The sequence below is a fragment of the Pelodiscus sinensis genome, chromosome 2, assembly GCF_049634645.1.
Source record: "Pelodiscus sinensis isolate JC-2024 chromosome 2, ASM4963464v1, whole genome shotgun sequence".
Lineage (NCBI taxonomy): Eukaryota > Metazoa > Chordata > Testudines > Trionychidae > Pelodiscus > Pelodiscus sinensis.
This window is the reverse complement of record NC_134712.1, coordinates 70,311,738-70,335,470: the sequence shown is the minus strand read 5'-3', so window position 1 is coordinate 70,335,470 and position 23,733 is coordinate 70,311,738. Positions and strand designations below refer to the sequence as shown.

The 23,733-nt window shown below is 43.9% G+C and overlaps 1 protein-coding gene across 1 annotated transcript in view; it reads left to right on the top strand.

Moving 5' to 3' along the window:
- The window catches only part of SPIDR (scaffold protein involved in DNA repair), a 348,017-nt gene that overhangs the window by 5,696 nt on the left and 318,588 nt on the right, over window positions 1–23,733 (top strand). Inside the window, exons 2-4 of the mRNA XM_075920729.1 lie at window positions 10,281–10,436; window positions 12,453–12,531; window positions 15,584–15,769. Coding sequence (XP_075776844.1) covers window positions 10,281–10,436; window positions 12,453–12,531; window positions 15,584–15,769 — 421 coding nt within the window. The remainder of the gene's footprint in view (window positions 1–10,280; window positions 10,437–12,452; window positions 12,532–15,583; window positions 15,770–23,733) is intronic.

Here is a 23,733-nt window from a genome sequence, read left to right as displayed (position 1 = left end):
TCTTATTTTTATTCTCATGTGCAGTATTATATATGTGTGTGTTGGGCTTGCGGATCATATTTTGCCCAGGCCTGAGTTAGCTGGTGACATCTCTAATACTTACAGCCCCATAATCTCTTACTTTGGCCATGTCTTGTGCCAGAAAAGCTCAGCATGCAAAACTGCAGCTCGAATTTTCAAGACTGCCATTGAGACATCAAAATAAGTAGCCAAGTTTCAAAAAGTTGAGCACATTCAATACTAAAGCTGTATTGAAAGCCTTTTGCTATCTTTGGGTGTTCTGAGGTCTTTGACAATGTCCACTCTTACTTCAATGAGTAGTGCCTTCGATAACTCTTGATGTCATGGTTGATAACAGAGTAACAAGTTGATACTCATTTGAGTGATCTTGTCATTCTTTCTTTGATTCACAGTCAAGTCAGTCATTGGGAACTAGAACCTTTTTTAGTAAGACAACTCAGAGTTAAATACTACTCCAGAGTTAAATATAGGTGGCAGAATTTGGCTCTGAGAGTATGCAAGTAGTTCTGTTGATTTAGGTGGGATTGTTTGCAAACAATTTACTTGACATGAGCCAAAATGTGCGGAATTGGGTTTGTTTATGACACTAACAAAATGGGTGTGCTATATTAAAGGTAGGCAACCATTATGCCTCATGCTTCATTCTATGCACTTACTTGAATCATTATTTATCTTTTGAATTTTCTGTTCCTTTTCCTGTAGACTGGCTGACAATTTATTTATCTGGAAATGATTATAGGCATGATGGTTACAGGATTAGCTTCTAAATCAATTACATAGAGGGACTGATTATGATTCCACTTAAATGGCAATACAACTTTTGACTCCAGTAGAAGGAACAATACCACAGACAAAGTCTAATGCCTTCCTGAATGGAAGCAGCAAATATTTTCCATCAAAGTAAGCCATCAAGCATAAGCACTTTACTTTTTTTTATGTATGACTTCAGAGGCCAGCTTTTTGTCTTCAGAAGTTCTGTGCGATGTACTGATATTTAACATATTTTTGCACTGCAATAAAATTTTATTTCATGAGGAACACATTAGGAGTATTTTTAATTTAGCTTTCTTGAGCCTGATTCAGCGACTTTTCATGCCAGATGTTCTGTTTCTTCATGCATAACATTCAACAGATTACGCAAGATCTTATTGATGTGTCCAATTTTCATGCCAGAGAGAAAGATAATTTTATTGCAATCTTGTGACTAAAGAATAAGAAAATTCACTGTTACTGCTGTATTTCTTGTGGGAACAACGTGTCCTCAGGATGTTTTGTTACAAATATTTAGAATGGGGTGAAAACAGGGAAAAATATGAATCAGACTGGGGTGTGGAGGAAAGAAACAAAACTTTAAAATTCCCCAGTCTTTTAGACTATAATACCGTGGGTAGGTTTCTGAGGGCCTAAGATACCTTTAATTTAGTGATTGTTTTAGTTTTGCAGCACCTGTAACAGCTTACAAGAAATTGTCCTAACTTGTAGCAAGACACATATTAAAACCCTAATATAGGAAGGACAAAATGTATCTAAATCTCATTATACCTAGATTTTAGTAAGGCATTTGATACGGTCTCACATGATCTTCTTATCAATATACTAGGCAAATGCAACTTAGATGGGGCTACTATAAGGTGTGTGCATAACTGGCTGGATAATTGTTCTCAGAGAGTAGTTATTAATGGTTCACAGTCATGCTGGAAGGACATAACAAGTAGAATTCTGCAGGAGTCTGTTTTGGGACCAGTTCTGTTCAATATCTTCATTAACTATTTAGATGATAGCATAGAGAGTATGCTTATTAAGTTTGCAGATGATACCAAACTAGGAGGGGTTGCAACTGCTTTGGGCGATAGTCATAATTCAAAATGATCTGGAAAAACTGGAGAAATGGTCTGAGGTAAACAGGATGAAGTTCAATAAGGTCAAATGCAAAGTACTCCACTTAGGAAGGAACAATCAGTCTCTCACCTACAGAATGGGAAGCGACTGTCTAGGAAGGAGTACTTCAGAAAGGGATCTAGGGTCATAGTGAACCACAAGCTAAATGTGTCTCAACAGTATAGCACTTGCAAAAAAAAAGCAAACTTGATTCTGGGATGCATTAACAGGTGTGTTGTGAGCAAGACACAAGAAGTCATTCTTCCGTTCTACTCTGTGCTGATTAGGCCTCAGTAGGAGTATTGTGTCTAGTTCTGGGCACCACATTTCAAGAAAGATGTGGAGAAATTGGAGAAGGTCCAGAGAAGAGCAACAAGAATGATTAAAGGTCAAGAGAACATGCGATATGAGGGAAGATTGAAAGAATTGGGCTTATTTAGTTTGGAAAGGAGAAAACTGAGAGGGGACATGATAGTTGTTTTCAAGTATCTAAAAGGGTGTCACAAGGAGGCGGGAGTACAGTTGTTCTCCTTGGCCTCTGAGCATAGGAGAAGAAGCAATGGGCTTACACTGCAGCAAGGGAAGTTTAGGTTGGACATTAGGAAAAACATCCAAACGGTCAGGATGGTTAAACACTGGAATAAATTGCCTAGGGAGGTTGTGGAATTTCCACCACTGGAGATATTTAACAGCAGGTTGGAAAGACATTGATCAGGGATAATCTAGATCCGTGGTCACCAACCTGTCGAGCGCGATCGACTGGGTGATCGGGAGTGCCTGACTAGTCGATTGCGTAGTGTTTGGGGGGTCCCCCCATTTCTCCCCACCCCCAAGAAGCCCCGCTACCTGCCTCCCAATGACATTGGAGGTAGTACCAGTTTCTCGCGCGGTGGATGGAAGTCCTGCAACTACAGGCAGTCCCTGGGTTACGTACAAGATAGGGACTGTAGGTTTGTTCTTAAGCTGAATCTGTATGTAAGTCGGAACTGGCGTCCGGATTCAGCTGCTGCTGAAACTGATCAGTTTCAACCGTGGCTGAATCTGTATGCCAGTTCTGACTTACATACAGATTCAGCTTAAGAAACCCAGGCGTCCCCAAGTCAGCTGCTGCTGAAACTGATCAGCGACTGATTCCAGGAAGCCCGGGGCAGAGCAACTCTGCCTCGGGCTTCCTGTAGTCAGCGCTGGTCAGTTTCAGCAGCGGCTGACTTGGGGACGCTTGGAGCAGAGCAGCTGGGGTGCTGCTGGGTTGCTCCAGTAGCGCGGCTCCTCGGCGCTGCTGGAGCAACCCAGCAGCACCCCACCTGCTCTTCCCCAGGCGTCCTGATTCAGCCGCTGCTGAAACTGACCAGCAGTGGCTGAATCAGGACGCCTGGGGCAGAGCAGCTGGGGTGCTGCTGGGTTGGTCCGGAGCGGCGCTGCGGGACCAACCCGGCAGCCCCCAGATGCTCTACCCCAGGGGTAGGCAAGAAAAGCCTGGTCTGCTGGTGGGCGGCACTAGCTGTACCCCTCCCCCCAGCAGACCAGGGAGACGGGGGTGGCGGGACCGCCCAAGTCCTCCACAGCTTTGCTCCGTCTCCCTGGTCTGCTGACCTGGGAGACGCGGAGCAAAGCCGCAGATCACGCGGGCAGCGGGACAGTCCAGGCGCGCCTGGGCTGTCCCACTGCTGGCGTGCTCCGAGGCTTTGCTCCCCATCTCCCTGGTCTGCTGGTCAGACCAGGGAGACAGGGAGCAAAGCCTTGGAGCACGCCCGCAGTGGGACAGCCCGGGCGCGCTTGAGCTGTCCCGCTGCGGGCGTGCTCCGCGGCTTTGCTCCTGTTCCCTGGTCTGCTGGGGGGGGGGGGGGGTCCAGCAAAGCTGCTGGACCCCCCCAGCAGACCAGGGGCAAACGAGCAAAGCCGCCCAGGCGGCGGCTTTGCTCTGGTGTCCCTGGTCTGCTGGGGGGTCCAGCGGCTTTGCTGGACCCCCCTAGCAGACCAGGGAGACCGGGAGAAGCTTTTCTCGCCCCGGAGGACACGGGTGGCGATCCGCCACCTGTGAGCTCCGGGGCGAGAAAAGCCCCGTTCGTAAGTGTGGATCCGACATAAGTTTTGGCTTTTCTTTGTAACTAAGTTCTAGGCCCATGGAGTTTCTCCATGAGTATATTTTGTTACCTTCCCATCTAGTCATTATGCCTGCAACAGGAATATTTTTGTAATAATAAAAGTTCTGTCTTTTCTTTTTATTGTATGCCCTGATTTTTATTTTAGGGGGAGATTTCCCAAATTATCTTTCCCCTGATTTCTTTATCAACATTTGGGTGGTGGCAGCAGAAGTTTTATTCCCAAGATCTAGGTTTTTAAGATTTTGGGGGAAGTTTTATACCAAAGCCTGGTAGATAAGGCTTTGGGGTACACTTGCTGGCCCACACTTCTGCATTTAGCATGCCAGAGTGGGGAAGGAGCCATGACACCATCCCTCTCATAAATAAAGACATTGCTGAATCTTTTGTGTTTGACATCATAATTTATTTAAAAATGAATCCTTGCCGACAAGCTCCCAGTTGGGGCCAAGCCCCCATCTTGCCACAGCATCATAACACTCCTGCACCCCTTCCTCAGACTCCAAATCTGAGCCTATCATACACTGGAATCCCTGTCCTTAGCCTCTCATATCCCCAAATTCCTGCACCCCCATATGCTCAGTCTTCTACCATAACACTCATGCACCATCCACATACTGCAAATCTGTGTTCTGAGCCCATCATACTCCCAACCTCCCTGCCCTGAACCCCTCACATACCCAACCCAGATTCCTGCACCCTCTCATCTACAAGCCTGTGGCTTGCTCAGCACCCCAACCCGCCACCTGAACCCAACACTCCCCCGCCTGGAGCCCCCTCCACGAGCCAGCATCGTGCATCCAGATTCCCTCCCAGAGCTTGCACCTCTCACTGCTTCCCACACCCAAATCCCTCATTCCCATCCCAGAGCCCACACATCCTCTCTCAACCCAGTGAGGGTGTGGCTAGACTCTAAGAGTTTTTCCGGGAAGAACTCTTCTGTGCCCACGGATGCGTTTGTTCTTCCACCTTTTTTAGTGGAAGAGCAAACATGCTCTTTCGGCAATCTCTGTGTATCTCGTTCCAAGAGGAATAAGCAGGCTTCCAAAGAAAGGGCCAAATGTTGGAAAAACCTCTTCCTACAGAAGAATTTAAAAAAAAAAGCGTCAGTGTAGCCGTACTCTGAGTGTGTATAAGGGCTGGGGATAGCAAGTGATGGAGAGGAGAACAGAGAGGGCAGGGCTTCAAGGAAGGGGTAGAGTTTTGGGGGAAGGATGGAGTAGATCTTGCCTTGTTCTGACATTTAAGAAGTGATCTTGGGTGTAAAAAGGTTGGAGAGCACTGATTTAGATGGTGCTTGGTCCTGCTGTGAGGGCAGGGGACTGAACTCGATGACCTCTCAAAGTCTCTTCCAGTTCTGTGATTCTATGATTAGCTATTAAGGAACTGCCTTCCCATAGGGTATGTCTAAACTACATCCCTTTTTCAATAAAGGGATGTAAATTAGACATATTGAAATTGTAAATAAAGTTGGGATTTGAATTTTCCATGAATTTTCCATGCTGCCGCGGGTTTTTATTTTTTCCCCCAAAAAAACGTGGTCAAACCTCATTTTTGGTTACAGGTTCTTTCGAAATGGAGAATTTCTGTCAAAAGATCCCCATCTTGACTGTGTGTTTTTTCTGAAAAACTGCTTTTCGAAAAAAAGCGTCAGCCGCCATTATACAAATGAAACACAGAAAATTTAAATCCCAGCTTCATTTACAATTTTGATATGTCTAATTTACATCCCTTTATCGAAAAAGGGATGTAGTTTAGACTTATTCATAGAGAGCAGTATGACTAAATTGCAATAAAGGATAATGCCTGGTCTGGGTCAGGTGATGAGCTTGCAGGGGTCAGGCTGTAGGACTACAAAATTGTTGTGCAAACATTAGGAATGTAAAAGGTTAACTGGTTCTGATTAACCGTTAGGGGTTGGAACATATATAAAGCCTATTTCAATTTTCTCCTGTAGATCCTGCAACATGTAACCACTCTAATTTTAGTGGTTATATGGTTACATTTTTAACCGCATTTTTACATCCCTAGTAAACTTTTGGACCTAGACTCTGAGACCCAAGAGGTCTCAAAGCCTGGTCCCAGACCCAGATGTCTGTACTGTACTTTTACAGCCCTTGAGCCCCACCCTGAGTCACCTGAGCAAGGCCAGACATGGCTGTGTCTTGTATCTTTTATCAGCATGGAGATATAAGTTTTCTGTCAACTGAAACATGTTAAAACTGCAACTTGCCTTCTCTGTATTAATGCACGTGTTTTTAAAATCCATCTCTTCTTCCTAGTGTAGATATGACCTCTTCATTCAGCTAAACTGTCTCTCTGGGGACAGGAGTGTGCTTTATAAAGTAGCTTTTACTCCACATCTCATTTTAGCACACAACTCCTGACTCAACTATAAAATACCGATTCTATCACCATTACCCTATTATTCTGCTCTTACAGCTTTCTTCTCCATTGAATTTTTATTTTCTTCCCCCTGTGCTACACATCAGATGGAAGCATCTGATTTCTCTGTGCCAAGAAACTTTACTATGAGTTCAAGGACAATGTGAGCAAGAAATTTTAATAGCAAGCTGTGTATCTCTTTCTCTAGTTTTATATGAAATCCAATAAACACAGTAATGGAAATGGATTAAAAATTCTGTTTTACAAAATCCTTCTTGGCTTTTGTTTTTAATCTGGCATAAAAAATCCAGTTGAGTGTAAACTCATGAATAAATTGCAATGTTCCTGCTGGGATGATGGCATGAAGACAGAATTTAATTTAAAAAATAGAAATTTTTCTCTTCAGCAACAGAAATTTTTGAATAACTTCTTTGTGATTTCCCATGATGACTATTTAATCGCTAATTACCAGAAATCATCAGGACTGCAAAGGCAAACTTTCTTTTCAACAATTATACTTATGCCAGTATATTCATTTACAACTTGAAAGGGTTGTGAAATAATTAATTCTTCTTCAAGGAGTGTCCCAGTGGGTGCTCTCCCTTAGGTATATGGGGTGCCACTGTACCTCTAGTTGGAGAATTTAGCAGTGCCTTGGTAAGCTATGCACATGGAGCAGCTGGCATGCACCGCTGTGGTTATTCTCCACATATAGCTAACCGTTCCTTCAGTGCCTTCTCTGCGGCAACTGCTTCAGTCGGAATCAATAGCTGCCCTCCTGATATTTTTCAAATTTGTTAGATTAGAGTTAGTCTTGTTGTTAAACTAATCTAGTTAACAATCTAACTCTTATATTTTTTTAAAAAAGTAGTTTTGGGCGTCTTCCCCTTTGGCTGTTTTTCTTCCTGTGATGCTTGGTTCTCCAGGTTTGAAACTGCCTATCCTGTCATATAGGGGCAGCAAGAGGAGGGAGAAAAGGGAGTATTTCAAAGCGGCAGCTCCTCACTGAGCCCAGGGTTAGCTTGGGACACCCCAGCTGACCCCAGACTGTACCTGGAATTTCAAAGCTGGCATGCCACTGGGAGCCCAGGATCTCCCCAGCTAACCCTGAGCTCAGTGCAGCACTGCCACTTTGAAATGCTGCGTGGAACCCAGGATCAGCTGGGGACTCTTGTGCATTTCAAAGAGGAAGTGAAACATGGATCCTGGGGCCAGCGAGACTTCCCAGTAGCCCTGGACTCCATGTGGCATTCCAACTTCAAAATTCATAAGAGCTCCCACTGGGGCTCTTGTATATTTCAAAGGTGGAACATGGAAGTGGCTATCAGCTAGTTGATGGAAATTCCATTGACTACTCTACTAGTAAATTAATTGCTAGTTAACATCCCTACTCTCTGCTTAAAAGCCAGTTCCCCATGAGCACCGAATCCACCTGCCACCGCACTCCCCACGCTGCTGCCTCTGATAAAGAGAGAGCAGCGCAGAGGGTGAGGGGGATAGGCAGGATACTGAAACGAGCTTTCAAGTAGGCTCCATGCACATGCTCGATCCGTGGATCCGCCTTCCTCTCCCCTCCCCCCTCACACTTTCTCCTACAGAGATGGGAGGATCAGGCAGGAGCTGGTGCTGGGAGGAGCTGGCGGCAGCAGCAGGCAGGGGCGGCTGCCACGAGGCAGCCTCTGTCCATGGTGGCCCTGGTCCGACACGGACAAAGGCTGCCTCGCAGCAGCAGCTCCCATCTGTGGGGGCTCTGAACTCTCTATGGACAGGCGCTGCAGCCATGGAGTAGCCTCTCTCCATATGGAGCTCGGACCCTCCACAGACACATCAGAGGCATCAGCGCAGAGTGGCAGGCAGCTGGTGTGCGGGGGGAGCTGGTTTTTAAACTGGCTCCCCTCACGGACCAGCTCCCGCCTGCCACCCCATGCTGCTGTCTCTGATAGAGAGGCAGCAGTGCAGGGTGGCAGCGGGCTCTCCAGGGTTGGGGCTGGAGCACACTGGCTGTTGGCCCTGCCTCTGGAGACTATTGAATATTTGTGTAACCACTTAAGATTTCATGTGGTTACATGACTATACAATTACATAATATCTTAATATACCTAGGCTGCATATATATTTATAATGACCTTTTTTGGTATAATATAACAGTAGGATTTATAACATTTTCCCTATAGTTTTGAAATGAAGCACATTTTACGTCTGCCTTTAACTTGGAGAGTACAATAAGCTCCTGGCTGAAAACATATGTACCATCATCTGAGTAGTTCTTAATGATTCATGGGAATATGAATTGCTTAAATTAGTGTGAAATTCTGAAGACATTGGATATGCCAATATGTGCTACTTATACCACCTGTTCTCAAACTTCACAACCTGCTGTACCATATCTAACAATGACCTGTAATGGCCATACCACCGTAATAACTTCAATTAGTTGCAGTCCATGTGCCACTAGTACTGTTTGTATAACCATCTGAGAAATATTTATGTAGATTAACCATGTATTTTTAAAGTGGGAAAGCATCACTAAGATAATGTGCCTGCATGATACAGAATTTCATTCAGTTCCTGCAGTGGAGGCAATTACTTAGTCATGAAATGTATTGCTCTTAGTCATTCCTATTAAGGATAATTAGAAAATGCTGTCTAGCTGAAATGACAGGTGGTGTTTATACTCACAGATTATATGGTAGTTATTGGTGATAAAATTTCCTTTGGATGTTATGATCAATGTTTTATTCTTGGTAAGTGTTTTTGGATCTGTAATGATTGCATGGACTTCAGTTTCCCATCTCGCAGATTAATAGAGTCCAAGGCCAGAAGGGGCACTGTGATCATCTATCGTGACTTGTATAATGAAGGCCATAGAACTTCACCAATATAGTTAGTTCCTTTTGAGTCTAAAGCATCTTTCTTAAAAAGGAAAAAAAAAAGGAAATGGCCAGTGAGGGAAAAACCATCATGAGCCTTGTTAAATTGTTACAATGGTTAATTTACCCTTACTGTCTTATTCCAGTCTGAATTTGTCTCGCTTCAGAATCCATCTTTGCATCTTGATACACGCTTGTCTGAGATATCAAAGAGCCCGTTATCAAATGTTTGCTCCCTGTGTAATTACCTGCAAACTAGAGATGTTAGATATTATGTAATTGAATAATTTATGTAACCGCATCAAAATTTAGTGGTTACATAACTATTCGATAGTCCCCCGGGGGCAGGGCCAGCAGCCAGTTGCGCTCCCAGCCTCACTCCTAGGGAGCCCCTTGTCACCCCGTACTACTGCCTCTGTATCCGAGGCAGCAGCGTGGAGTGGCAGGCAGGAGCTGGCCTGCCAGGAGAGCCAATTTAGAAAGCCCAAGCTCCCTGCAGACAGGCTACTCAGGCATCTCACTGAGTAGCCTCCTCTGCCACCTCACCTCCCCCCACCACACGCACACATGCTGCTGCCTCTACCCAGAGGCAGCAATGTGGGGGAGAGGTGGAGCTGGTGCTCGGGGGTGAGGAGCCAACTTTTAAGCTAGCTCCCCACTGACACCGGTTCCCGCCTCTCCCGCTCCTTGCTGCCTCTGCCTCTTAATCCTGACAGGATTAACCAATAAGCCTAGTTTTATGAATTAATCATATCGTTCACTACATGTTGACATCCCTATTGCAGACTAATTACACCTTAACCTTTTGTTTAAAATAAACAGATGGCGCTCCTAGAGTCTATTACACTTAAAGTATATTTTCTAATCCTTTAATCATTCTCATGGCTCTTTTCGGAACCCTTCCAATTTATTAAAAAACAGAAATTACTGTTCTTTGGTAATCCAAGTGGTGGTCCAGATTTACTGCGCTTAAGCTATTGGCCATTCATATTTATTTTTAATTAATTTACCATTTTCTTTGTAGAGAAAACGAGTGTGGGATGCTGAATGTACATCTTTTCCAGATGAGACACCTCTAGGGTTGAGAAAAGCAAATGTTGGGACAGCAGTGGCTACTTCTTCTATTTCCAGTGCATGGATTAGATGTGGTGATGGATTTGAGAGCACTTCCGTGCCTGAGGTAAAATCCTGGTTTCCTAAAGAGTCAAACTGATGATCATAAGGCTTTTCCCCTTGTGATGGATAGGAAGCGTGCTGGCCAGCACCCGGTGACTAAAGTGTTAAACTCAGGTGGCTAGCAGGGGTGTGGGCAGAAAGGAATGCCAATGGGAAAGACTACTGAAATTTGACTTGTATTTGACTAGCTGCTTCTTCCTTTTTGTGTGTTCTGAGTTAAAGGCTGGAGGGAGCTATATGCCGTAATCAGGACTACCGTGCCTCCAAGGAATTTGGGGCATGGAAGTGGACTGGACCATGATGGGAGTACGAGTAAAAAAGGGTAAAATGTATATTTAGTCGCGATCAGGGTATTTTTCTTTGTTTTTGTTGTTTGATTAAACTTCTCTGTATGATTTCCATGTGCCTTCCTTCCCCCACTGACCATATTTAAGCTACTGCCCAAAAAGATTGTTTCTTTGTGTTTTGATCTGTTCTTTTCTCAGCTGTCCTGTAACACCTAGCAACCAAGTATACTTTAGCAAGTATTTGTTAATAAAATTACCTTTGTTAAGGCAGTGATTTTATTTTGTGTCCTGGAAGATAACAGGGGGTCTCTGTGTGTCTGCCTCGCAGAGCTTGGGGTACCCCGGGGAAGAAATTTAAGTATTTCTTCCTGTTTTTTCAGGGTTTAAATCACTTGATGGTGGCAGCCTACTTTCCAGAGTCAGTGCATCTGTGACTCTGGGGAGGTGTGGTGGGTGTGTGTGTTTGGTTTTTTTTGCGGTGGGGTAAGCAGAGTCTATAGAGGCAATGTATTTAAGGTCTTTTGTGGGCCTCCACCTTCTGCACTCGGAGTGCCAGAGTGGGGAAACAGCCCTGACACCCCCTTACGTTAGCTTTCTGTGCACAATCCAAAAATAACAAACCTACTGTTTATAACATACATACTGTTTATAGAATAAGATCCATCTCCCAAAATTTCCATCAGTTGAAATATTCATTTGTTACCTGTTTTCCATCTTTTCTTGCCCTGTTTGCTTATATTGTCAATTGTCTTCCTCCTTTTGGAACTCCACATAAAAGCTGTGTCCACAGCGTATTGTTCTGTTGACAAAGTAGGCAGAAATGAAAAACAAAACTATTAGGAATTGTTCATTTCTAAGTGTAACTTGCTCTGCATATAAATCTGATATTTTACACTTCTCCTGGCCAGTACCTATCATCTGGAAAGAGACCGGGCATCTCTAAACTATACTTATAATATCCAAAAATAATTTTAATCTGTTCCTGGGATACAATACAGGAGCTGTTTAAAAGTTCATAGCAATACTCAAGAAGAATTCACAGCTGATTTCAGGTGATATTTCATTTTTTATGTCCCATTCAAAATGGCATTTTCAATACCTTTACCTCTAATATCTCACTGGGATGTTTGTTCCATTCTGGCTGAGAATGAAGGAATGCCGTTTACTAAATTGCCAACTCTGGGTCATCTTGCACTTGGTTCTTCCTCTGGAGTCTCCTAGTCTAGGACTGGCCAGGTCCATTTATGCTTGATTTGCGAGACTTGATAAGAGCAAAGTCAGTATAGCTGCCTGCTTCTTTCCTTTGTCCCTTTGAATATGTTAAGGATGATGCTTTCCATCCATCAGCTTGCCCCTCCTCCTTTGGAATTAGGATGAAATTGTTGTCTATCTCTATCTGCCTCCTTCCACCCCCAAGAAAAAGTAACGTCCGTGCTTTGGGCATGGAGAGTGGATGTTTTCCTTACCCAGAGCAGCAATTATGTGTTCTGAAATTGTAGTTCTTTGGAAGAGTACAAGGAAATTACTCAGAATCAGTAAAACTTTTTAATTTACAATAAAAAATAAAGCTCACCAACTGGAAAGTGAACTGCTGTGTTCATGTGAATAAATAAGAGAATTGTTTTAAGCTATAAGTACAGCACTGGATTTTACAGTGACTATTATCTTACTCCTTTAATCATTTGGGGTGTGTGTATATAGAACAAATAATATATATATATTTTTTCATACAGGCATCAGAATCTTCTGAAAAGAACTCTAGAGCTAATAAGCATCTTGGGCTACTGCTTACCTCTGCTGAAGGCACACTAGGTATACTATCGTTATTTTACATTAACATTGTAAAAGAGACTATCCGTTTGTGTTGTCCATATACGATTTTCTATTACCTGTTACGGCATCTATACATACTGGGAATGATAGAAGAAATAGATTGGATCCCTGAGGCTTTGTCTACACTTGCTTGGCTAGTGATATCACTCCATTGATGAAAGGAGTGTACTGGGAATGGTTGGGGTTTCAGTGCACAGAAGACAACATTGCAGCAGCATTTTGCTGCTAACCTCTTTTCTGGGATCCTGTTTACTTTGAGGGTAAAGTGCTGCAAGAGGAATCACTAACATCCTTCATGAAACACCCCAGATGATGTTTCTTGGTAGTTTCCTATCTAATTACTGACATGCTGTAACCCCGTATCATATTTGAAATTTGACAGTGCCCTATCACGTGTTAGGGTACATTTAGACTATGTTCTTTTTCTGAAAGGAGGTATGCAAATTTGATGCTAATTTGCATATCTTCTTCCAATCACTTTTTTGAAAGCAGTTTTTTCTAAAGTAAAAGCCGTTTAGATGGTGTTTTTGCGAAACCTCATTTTTTAAAGAAGGGTTCTTTCAAAAAAGGGGAGTTCTTTTGAAAAAAACCATAGTTCAGAAGAAGATATGCAAATTAGTGCCAAATTTGCATATCTCTTTTTGAAAAAAGAACTTAGTCTAGATGTACCGTTAGTGTGTCCGAGGCTGCTCTTTAGTCAAAATCATTCTCATATTGCTCTTCTCAGCTTTCTTAACCTCCTAGGCTCCCTTCCAGTCAAAATTCCCTCATTCTTGGAAGTGCAAGGTAGGGAAGCTACTGCTCTAGACTCTTTCCGCATTTCCTCATAGAGGTTTGAACCCACTACAAGTTTTGCAGGCTCTCTTTGGGTATTTTATTTCTACCCTTTTGCCTTCAGTTCTGCCTTTGTCTCTTCATCTGCCTCAGAGGTTCTGCTGCCTCTGAGTTTCATGAGTTAAAAAATAAGTGAGATAATGGGGCATCTCTTCTACATTTTGTCTTGGAGTTCAGAATTATGCTACTCCAGTTTTTTTAAAGGAATCTGAGTTGGGGGTAGAAAAAGGTGAATTTTTATTCTCATCCACTAGGGATGTCAAATTTAGTTTAATCGATTAGTTGATAAGCAAGGGAGCCACAGCGGGGTTAGCTCCCAGCTATGGGCACTAACCCTGTTGTGGCTGTGCCTTTTAAATGTATTAAGAGCCTGCCAGCTCATAATACTTTTAAAAGACTGGTACGCAGCATGGGAGATTCCTTCATGATCTGGGACAGCTGATTCCTGTCTTACACCAAGTTACCCCGCTGTGCACCAGACTTCTAGGCTGTGTCTAGACTGCATCCCTTTTCTGTAAAAGGGATGCAAATTAGACACATCGCAATTGCAAATGAAGCGGGGATTTAAATCCCCTCCGCTTCATTTGCATAAACATGGCTGCCGCTTTTTTCCGGCTCGGAGCTTTGCCGGAAAAAAGCGCCAGTCTAGATGGGGATCTTTTGGAAAATAAAGCCTTTTCCGAAAGATCCCTTTATTACTCTTAAAATAAGGAATAAGGGATCTTTCGGAAAAGACTTTATTTTCCGAAAGATCCGCGTCTAGACTGGCGCTTTTTTCCGGCAAAGCTCCGAGCCGGAAAAAAGTGGCAGCCATTTTTATGCAAATGAAGCGGGGGGGATTTAAATCCCCGCTTCATTTGCAATTGCGATGTGTTTAATTTGCATCCCATTTACGGAAAAGGGATGCAGTCTAGACACAGCCCTAATGTATTAAGAATTGGAAGGTTCTTCATACACTTAAAAGGCTGATATGCAGCACTGGGGACCCAGTATGAGCTGGGATAGCTGATTCCTGGTACTTCCCGCTACACTTCTGCTTTTTAAATGTATTAAGAGTCTGTTGACTCTTAATACATTTAAAAAGCAGAGGCATAGCCTCTGAGGCTGGGCGCAAGCCGAGAATCAGCTGTTTCCCAGCTTGTATCTGGACCCTACTAGCCTCTGCTTCCCCTGACCCCCATGGAGACAGTACTGGGGAAACCAGCTTTTAAACTGGCTCCCCTCAGCACTGGCTCCTTCTCCCCCCGCTTGTTGCCTCTGATTGAGGCAGCAGGGAGGGGGGGAAGGGAGAAGTGACTAGCTGAGGGTCTAGTTGACTGTCCAATAAGCTTATGCTTATTAGTTGACTAGTTGTTTACATCTCTAATCCACTGCCCAGTATTCAACAACTGGACTCTTCAGAATGAGAACTCAGACTTCTTTCAAAGTTGACAGAAATAAGATATCTCATTTGCTTGTGCCTGCAAATACATTGTATTACTTAAATATAATCCTCTTCCTTTAGACGTGTTAAGAAATAAAAAAGTAAAAGGTGTTTTGTAACGCATATCAGTTTCTTTACTTTATCTGAAAAACACATGTTGATTTCAGTAGTAGTCTGTGAATTAAGATGGATAATGTGTTCTTAGTTACTCCTGAACAGTTTGTGTTTTCTGGTTTTATTATGACAATGAAAGGCGCTAAAGTTCTGCATCTTAATTTTTTTTTGTTACAATTAATGGGGACACGTTGTTGGCTTTTTTTTTATTAAGTACACAAAATAATTTACGCAGAAAAACTAAGAACTGATTTTGCTTTGAGGCTTTAAATATTTAAAGTGTCTTTGCAGACGTGGAGTTTGGGAATGATGACGTGATCTAGCGGAATGAACGGGATTGTGTCAGGATTTTCTAGTCTTGGCTCTGCTACTGACTTGCTCTTTGGCTTTGACCAAATGAAGTGACTTCTTTGCCCCATCTTCCCCTTCTGTAAATGGAAATGTTAATGCTGTCCTCACAGAGCTGTAATGAAGTTACACACTTTATATTTTAAAAGTATTAAGTGTGAGTACTCAAATAATTGTACCAGATATTGGCGGGGGGTTAAGATTTATTTATTTTGGCTCAGAGAATGCAAGTTTAACTTTAAATTTACTAGATTACAAACTTGTATTCAATTGATATTGTTTATTATAACATTATCTTATTCTCTCTGATAGGAGTTTCTACTGCTGACAACTCAGAGGAGCTTGCAGACATAGTATGGAGCTCTAGTGGCAGTGATTTGTCAGGTGATGAGAATAAAAAATCGATTTCAAGGTTGTATAACCAAAAGAATCATGTTTCCAAAGCCCAGAAAACTTGCAGCAGTCATAACTTACTGTTAGAGGACAGGAGTAGTGAAGGTGAGTTGAAATGTTTTGCAAATCCTTTTTTGAAAGAAATCCTGGGTTTGCTGAATTTTAAATACTTTATGGAGAAATAATTTGAGGTTCTCTGAACCTGCTCTAATTGAAATTGGTGGAAAAGTTCCCTCTAACTGCTGTGGGAGCCAGAATTGGCCTATACAGACTCAGCAAAAATGGACTATACACAAGTATAAAGTGTGGGATGAAGGGGGGAAGGAATGGTTGAGGATAATAGCTATTCAATACAAATAAAACTATTTATAATATATTGAAATAAAATAAGATGACCTGTTTATAGGATGACACACTAAACTCCTTTGTCCATGCTGTTAATGGAGTTGTGAAACTCCCCCGCCCCCCAAGTTTTCAGTCCTCACAGAATGAGTGGTGTTGCTGCCTGCTTTTTTACTCAAGGCATGATTTCTCCCCCGGCTACCAAACATGCTTGGTCTTAGTACCGTCTTGGCACCTGAATCGGAGATTTTGAAGCAGTCCCTGTGGGGGCTGCACATGCGTGGCACCAACCAGTGTGTGCCATACTGGTAGATACTGTGCATGCGTAGACCCAGTCCTCCAGTTCCTTCTCAACTGCCCGTGGCCTGAGACAGAGCTTCGCAGTTCTCTGCTTTACTCGACATTTCTCTAGGGGTTTTTAGTAGTTATTAACCAGCTATTGTTGTTGCTCTTAATTACTTAGTGATAGTTGTTAAATTGAAAAAAAAAATATTTTTGGTCATGTCTGGTTCACCAGGCTTTAAATGCTCCTGCAAGGAGGAAATCCCCATTTCTGACAGACACTCACAATACATCAGGTGTTTAAGGGAACACTGTTCATCCCAAGATTGTCTGCACTGTGTCAAACTCAAGGCCAAGACATGCAGGTACAGCAGTCTCTGTTTGAAGCTGGTCCTTATAAAAAGAGTGAACACCCTGCCATGGACCCAGGAGAACAAACTGTGGAGGTACAATTGCCCCAGGTTTCCTGCAGGGCAAAAAGAGGCCAAAAAGGAGAAGTTCCTCGGTGCCTCATCATGAGTCCTCTTCCAAAAAAAGGTCTCTATCCAGACCATCGACACAGAGGTCACCTGTCAGTACTTGCGATGCTCCGGGTAACTTAGGCATTGTGTTGCTGCAGCTGCTTCCACCTACAAAGGGTCCAAGCAGTGCCCAAAAGCTGCACCGGTACCTGTTAACGGTGCTGACAACTACAGCGGCACCACCATGTACACCATCGGCACTGCCATTGCTGTTGCACCATCACCGCATTCTGCACCATCAGCTATTTCTGCACCGACACTGCCTGCTTGAACTTCGGTCCACTGGCACTGACCAGATTAGTGGTACCAACCATATACTCGGTACTTCCAGACTAGTGCATTAGGCAATGCAATATGGGAAGGAGGTGGACAGCCGTTGGTGGAGAAAGAACAGGTTAGGAACTGTTTAGAAAAGCTAAACATACACAAATCCATGGGTCCGGATTTAATGCATCTGAGGATACTGAAGGAGTTGGCAAATGTCATTGCAGAGCCATTGGCCCTTATTTTTGAAAACCTGTGGAGATCGGGAGAGATCCCGGATGACTGGAAAAAGGCAAATGTAGTGCCCATCTTTAAAAAAGTGAAGGAGGACAGTCCAGGGAACTACAGGCCAGTCAGGCTTACCTCAGTCCCCGGAAAACCACGGAGGGGATCCTCAAGGAATCCATTTTGAAGCACTTGGAAGAGGGGAAAGTGATCAGGAATAGTCAACATGGATTCACCAAGGGCAAGTCATGCCTGACCAATTTGATTGGCTTCTATGATGAGATAACTGGCTCTGTAGATATGGGAAAGTCAGTGGATGTGATATACCTTGACTTTAGCAAAGCTTTTGATATAGTCTTCCACAATATTCTTTCCAACAAGTTAAGGAAGTATGGATTGGATAAATGGACTGTAAGATGGATAGAAAGTTGGCTAGACTGTTGGGCCCAACGGGTAGTGATCAATGGCTGGATGTCAGGTTGGCGGTCGGTTTCTAGCGGAGTGCCCCAAAGATCGGTTCTAGGGCAGGTTTTGTTCAACATCTTTATTAATGACCTGGATGAGTGGACAGATTGCACCCTCAGCACGTTTGCGGATGACACTAAGCTAGGGAGAGAGGTAGATATACTGGAGGGCAGGGATAGGATCCAGAGTGACCTAGACAGATTAGAGGATTGGGCCAAAAGACATCTGATGAGGTTCAACAAGGACAAGTATAGAGTCCTGAACTTGGAACGGAAGAATCCCAAGCATTGTTACAGGCTGGGGACTGACTGGCTAAGTAGCTGTTCTGCAGAAAAGGACCTGGGGATTACAGTGGATGAGAAGCTGGATATGAGTCAACAGTGTGCCCTTGTAGCCAAGAAGGCTAACGGCATATTAGGTTGCATTAAGAGGAGCATTGCCAGCAGATCCAGAGAAGTGATTATTCCCCTTTATTTGGCTCTGGTGTCTGGAATATTGTGTCCAGTTCTGGGCCCCCCACTATAGAAAGGATGTGAATGCATTGGAGAGGGTCCAGCAAAGAGCGACCAAAATGATTAGGGGGTTGGAGCACATGACCTATGAGGAGAAGCTGAGGGATTTGGGTTTGTTTAGTCTGCAGAAAAGAAGAGTGGTAGTGATAGTGGTTGGGGGGGGGGGGGGGATAGGGAAAGGGGGTGATTTGATAGCAGCCTTCAGCTTCCTGAAGGGGAGGTTCCAAAGAGTTTGGAGGAAGGTTGTTCACAGTAGTGATGGATGGCAGAACAAGGAGCAATGGTCTCAAGTTACAGTGGGGGGAGGTCTAGGTTGGATATTAGGAAAAACTATTTCACTAGGAGAGTGAAGTACTGGAATGGGTTACCTAGGGAAGTGGTGGAATCTCCATCCCTAGAGGTTTTTAAATTTCAGCTTGACAAAGCCCTGGCTGGGTTGATTTAGTTGGGATTGGTACTGCCATGGGCAGGGGGCTGGACTTGATGACCTCCGAGGTCTCTTCCAGATCTATGATTCTATGACCGTACCAGCAGTTGTTATCATCTGCACTGACCATTCTGTTGACGTTGTATAGATTGGCATTACAGACTCTGGCACCAATCCTTGCGGCACCATTGTTGTATATGCAAAATACTAATCTTGTGATTACGTGTATGGCTCAGTCACCGCTCTTCAGCACCAATGCATTGCTGGCACTGATGACATTTCATGTGCTGTCTCCAGTGCCATTGTGATTTTCCAGCAATGAAGATAACAGTGTGCAGGCTTCCTTCTCTCTGCACTGTAGTCCTCCAATACAATATAAGCTGCTATGACCAATGGGCTGCTTCACCATGGTATGGCCGCCACTGGATGCCTCCTCTGGTCCTGCATCCTGCACAATGACCTTACAGGAGACACCACAGTGTGTAGCCTAGACCCTACAAACAAATTAGTTTTTATACGCCATGCAGAACAGCACAGGGGAAGAGGCTTCTATTCCCATTACTTTCTAACTCAAGTCAGGAGGCTGGAGACCAATTCTAGATTTGTGCAATCTGAACAAATTCATCATGATGCAACACTTTTGCAGGGTTACTTTATCTACCATCATCCCAGCATTGCAACAACTGGACTGGTTTTCAGCCGTCAACCTCCAGGGCGTTTATTTTCGTGTTCTAGTACATCCTGCTGTGGCTGGGCGAGCCAGCCCTGCATTGAACTCACAGGGTATAGCTAGGTTACCCTGGCTAAAGGAGCCCTGCCCCCACAACCCTGCTGGGCATGCTCAATTTGTAGCCCAGGTGTAAAACCCTGGGGAGAAGCTCAGTCTGGGCTGACTGCTGGAGGGGAAGGACTTCAGAAGGGAGCTCCTGACCAGCACCAGCTAGCTGCCCAGAGGGTAGACAGTGGAGACTCTAGTGCCAGTTGGGACTTCTCCCGGCTGTCTACAAGGGAGAAGCAGCCCTCTGGGAATTAGAGGCCCCTGCGAACATGTGGGGAGATACCCCGCCAGACCAGGTAGGAAGTGGCCCAGAGAGGGTCAGGAGCAGTCTCTCTCGCCCCAGAATACTCAGCGCATTTTGGATGGATTCCCCACCGAGGGAGCGGTGGGTCATCCTGCCCCATTTTCTATGGGGAGGCTCCCTCCCTGCTTAAAAGGCTGGCGGGTTATTTCAGCTTGTGGTGAAGTACGTTGGGGAGGGCTGTAGACCCCGATAAATTCAGGCCTTGGGTTTCTACCCCCGCAGGAGGGGGGAGGAAAGACATACCTGCGACATCTGCTCACAGGGGATTCCTAAGATTCACGGTAGGCCCAGACCACTACCAATATCGGGTCCTACCTTTCGGCCTATCTGAGGCCCCTCGAATTTTCTCTGGGGTGTTTGCCATGGTCACTGCACATCTTCACTACATGGGAATAATCATACTCCCTTATCTCGACAACTGTCTTCTCAAGGCCACATCTCAGACAGAATCTGCATACTTGATTGCAGTAACCATAGAGTGCTTTCAAAAATTGGGCCTTTGAATAAACTAGAAAGTTACCTCTTCACCCTTCCTAGATGATACAATTCATCAGGGACTGCCTGGATTCCATGGCGGCACAAGCCTGCCTACTTCACAGAAGAGTCCTCACCATTCAAACGCTGGCCACAACAGTTTATTTTTCTGCACAAACTACAGCTAAGGACTGCCTACAACTTCTTGGCCTCATGGCAGCTACGACCTTCGTGGTATCTCACACCCAACTCCGCGTGCACTGGCTGCCTTCTTCTGAAAGAGAGAATCCACACTGCCAAAGTGCATCGAAAAAGCGATCTATTTTTTTCGACAGATAGCGTCCACACATCAGATGTTATCTCTCATTTAAGCTGTGATTACTATGGATGGAGTGGCCATCAGAGCATCTGTGCTTTTTCCTTTTTCCTCCTCTTCTGAAAGAACTCCCTCTTCCCCATCCACACATGCCTTTTTCCGAAAGAGCTCTTTCGGAAAAAGGCTTCTTCCTTGTAGAAAGAGGATGACCAATGCTGGAAAACCCCCTCTGTTCTTTTGATTTTCTTTCGAAAGAATGCAATTGCAGTGTGGATGTAATTGAATTTTTTTTTGGAAAAACAGCTGTTTTTCCGGGGGGGGAAAAAAATTGTAGTATAGACATATTCTGATAGAGTGATAGAGGCAGTGGGCAGGCAGCACTGCAGAGATGGTGCTGGAGAAAGCTGGCTTTTAAGCCAGCTCCCCCCAGTACCGACTCCTGTTTTTCGCCCCCAAGGGCTGGTGTGAAGTGAGTAGTCAATACTCTACTCCACTCGACTACACGCTAGCATCCCTAAATTCTAAGAGTGGTAAACAAGGTGGACAAAGCCAGGGTTATCTTCATAGTACTGACCTGAGTAATGTAAGCATGATATCCTTGCCTGCTTCACAGATGTCTCCAACTGGTGTTCAAACTTCTGGCAACCTCTCATCTGTCCAAAGGCATGGGCCATGTGCTTCACCCCAACTGGGCATCTTCAAGCATGGCTCCTAGATGGTTCACAGGATTAAAATTCATTTTGCTCAACAGGAATACAAGTATTATTGAACAATGGAAGGAAGTCCATTTGAATTACACTCAGAAATGGAAGCGATTCAACCACTAATGTTAGTCAGTGCCTTCTGTCTGAATCTTCTCTACTCTCAGCTATCTTGGATTAACTCCTGGACTTAAAAATCAAGTTTATCAATTGGCTCTATTAAAGTTCCTCTCTCTGAAGTATCAGCTTTTCATTCCCCACTAGAGGTGTTTTCTGTTTTTGCACATCATACATGCTCAAGATTTCTTAAGGGTCTGAAGATTCTAGCTCCAGGTAAAGAATCTTACTCCTATTTGGATCTCAACCTGGTACTTAGATGCCTTTTTTATAGGCTTTCCATTTGATCCTGCTTCTTGCTTCATTTATTTATGAAAATGGCCTTTGTAGTAACGATCATGTCAGCACACATGCTTGAAGAAATTGGGTGGCAGACCCGCTCCTCATTTAACAATATTTTTCAAGGTCATGGTGTTCCTATAATTGCATCCAAAGTTCTTACCTAAGGTACTGTCAGATTTCTAGCTTAACCAGTCTGCTTATTAACTGGTATTTTTTCATAAACTACATAAATGTTAGCAGGAAACTTCTCTTCATATATTAAATGTGCAATGGATAGGAATCAATCAGTTTCAGAAATTACCTAGAATAGATTCTGCCTTCTTTGCAGAATGATCAGAGGGGACCACAGTCTCTATGAAGAGGCTATCAAAATGGATTGCTGTGTGCATTACTGCTTGCTGCAGTGCAGGAAGAGGCTTTGCTTCTCCAAAATATTATAGTGCTGTCTGTCAGGTCCTAAGCAACTTCCATAGCATTACAAACCTTTCAAAGTCTGAGATACACACTGAAGCCCAAGAAGCCATTCTATATAACTTTTCTAAACAGTGTCTTGGTCTGTGCTGATAGGCATCTCCCTTTATTCATCTATCTCCTAGAGCTGGAAGAGACCTTGAAAGGTCATCAAGTCCAGCCCCCGCCTTCACAGCAGGACCAGGTACCATCGCTGACAGATTTGCCCCAGATCCCTAAATGGCCCCCTCAAGGATTGAACTCTCAACCCTGGGTTTAGCAGGCCAGTGCTCAAACCACTGAGCTATCCCTCGAGTTAGAGCCAATGTGGCAGTTGTTTCTGCTTTGCTGTCTGCAGACTAGATTTGATTTTGCAACTGTGCTCCCTGTGAGGATACTGCTTGGAAGTCACCATAGAGAAACTACTTGTAGAATAAGAAAAGGCTGCCCTCAGTTTGTGCAGTAATTGTGGGGTTTTTTTGAGATGTCTCTATGGCTACACGACCACCTGCCTTCCTTCCCTTCTTCTTTGGACTGTTCTTATTGGACACATAGAGAAGCTCACCTGTGGAGCGCTGTATGTGCTTGGAACATGGCAGAAAGTTTTATAGAGCATGCATGGAGGATAAACTGCTCTTATAATGGAAAATCCCTTATAATGGAAGACTCTTATAATGGAAAATCCCTGATCAAAGGCTTGAGAGGTGTGCACACACACCTCAGATGGAGCATCCATGGTAGGGGACACATCTCAAAGGACCACAGTGGCTGCACAAAGTGAGTGACATCGTCTTTTATTTCCTGCATAGTTTTGAGGGGAAATTATCTTGTGCAACCAAGAGCACTAGAAGACCTATTTTCCCCCACAAATTGGTTTACTTACCAGTTCTATGAGCTGACTTTAGTCTGTTTGGGGTCAGGTACCATTAGGTACATAATCTTGTAGTAACTTCCTTTGGTTCTTGATGTTCTTCTCTAGCTCTGTCTCCAGACATCAGCAAGAACAGAATGTTCCTGCCTCAGCCTGTTTTCTCTCACATTCTTGAAAGTGTATTCATATAATTTTAAACTTCAATCACTTCCACACTGCTTACTTGTTCTAACTATACTTCTTTTTGACCCTCCCTCAGATTTAAAACGTCATATGGACTTGCCTCACAGACAGTGTCTCTCTTCTCTTTCCATTTTGTCTATACTTTCTTGAATGGAGCTAAAAGTGTCTTGCTTGCAAAGCACATTTAAAAAAAAATCTCTCTCCTCAGGAGTTTATGGCTTTATGCCCAAGTCTAGACCTAAAACATAAATTAACTAAAGTATGTCCCTTAAGGGTATGAAATATGCATACCCTGAGCGACATAGTTAAGACCAAGTAATTTCTGGTGTAGACACCATTAGGTTAACAGAAGAATTCTTCTGTTGACCTAGTTACTTCCTTTTGGAGGGGTAGATAATTGCAGTGACAGAAAACCTCCTTCCATTGGTATAGCAAGTGTATATAATGTTGAGTAATTTAGCTGCTCTGCTGCTGTAGCACTTCTAATCTAGATCTGCTTTTAGATCCTGATCCTGTAATTTTATTGTGCAGGGCAGGGTAGAGCACTGCACCAAT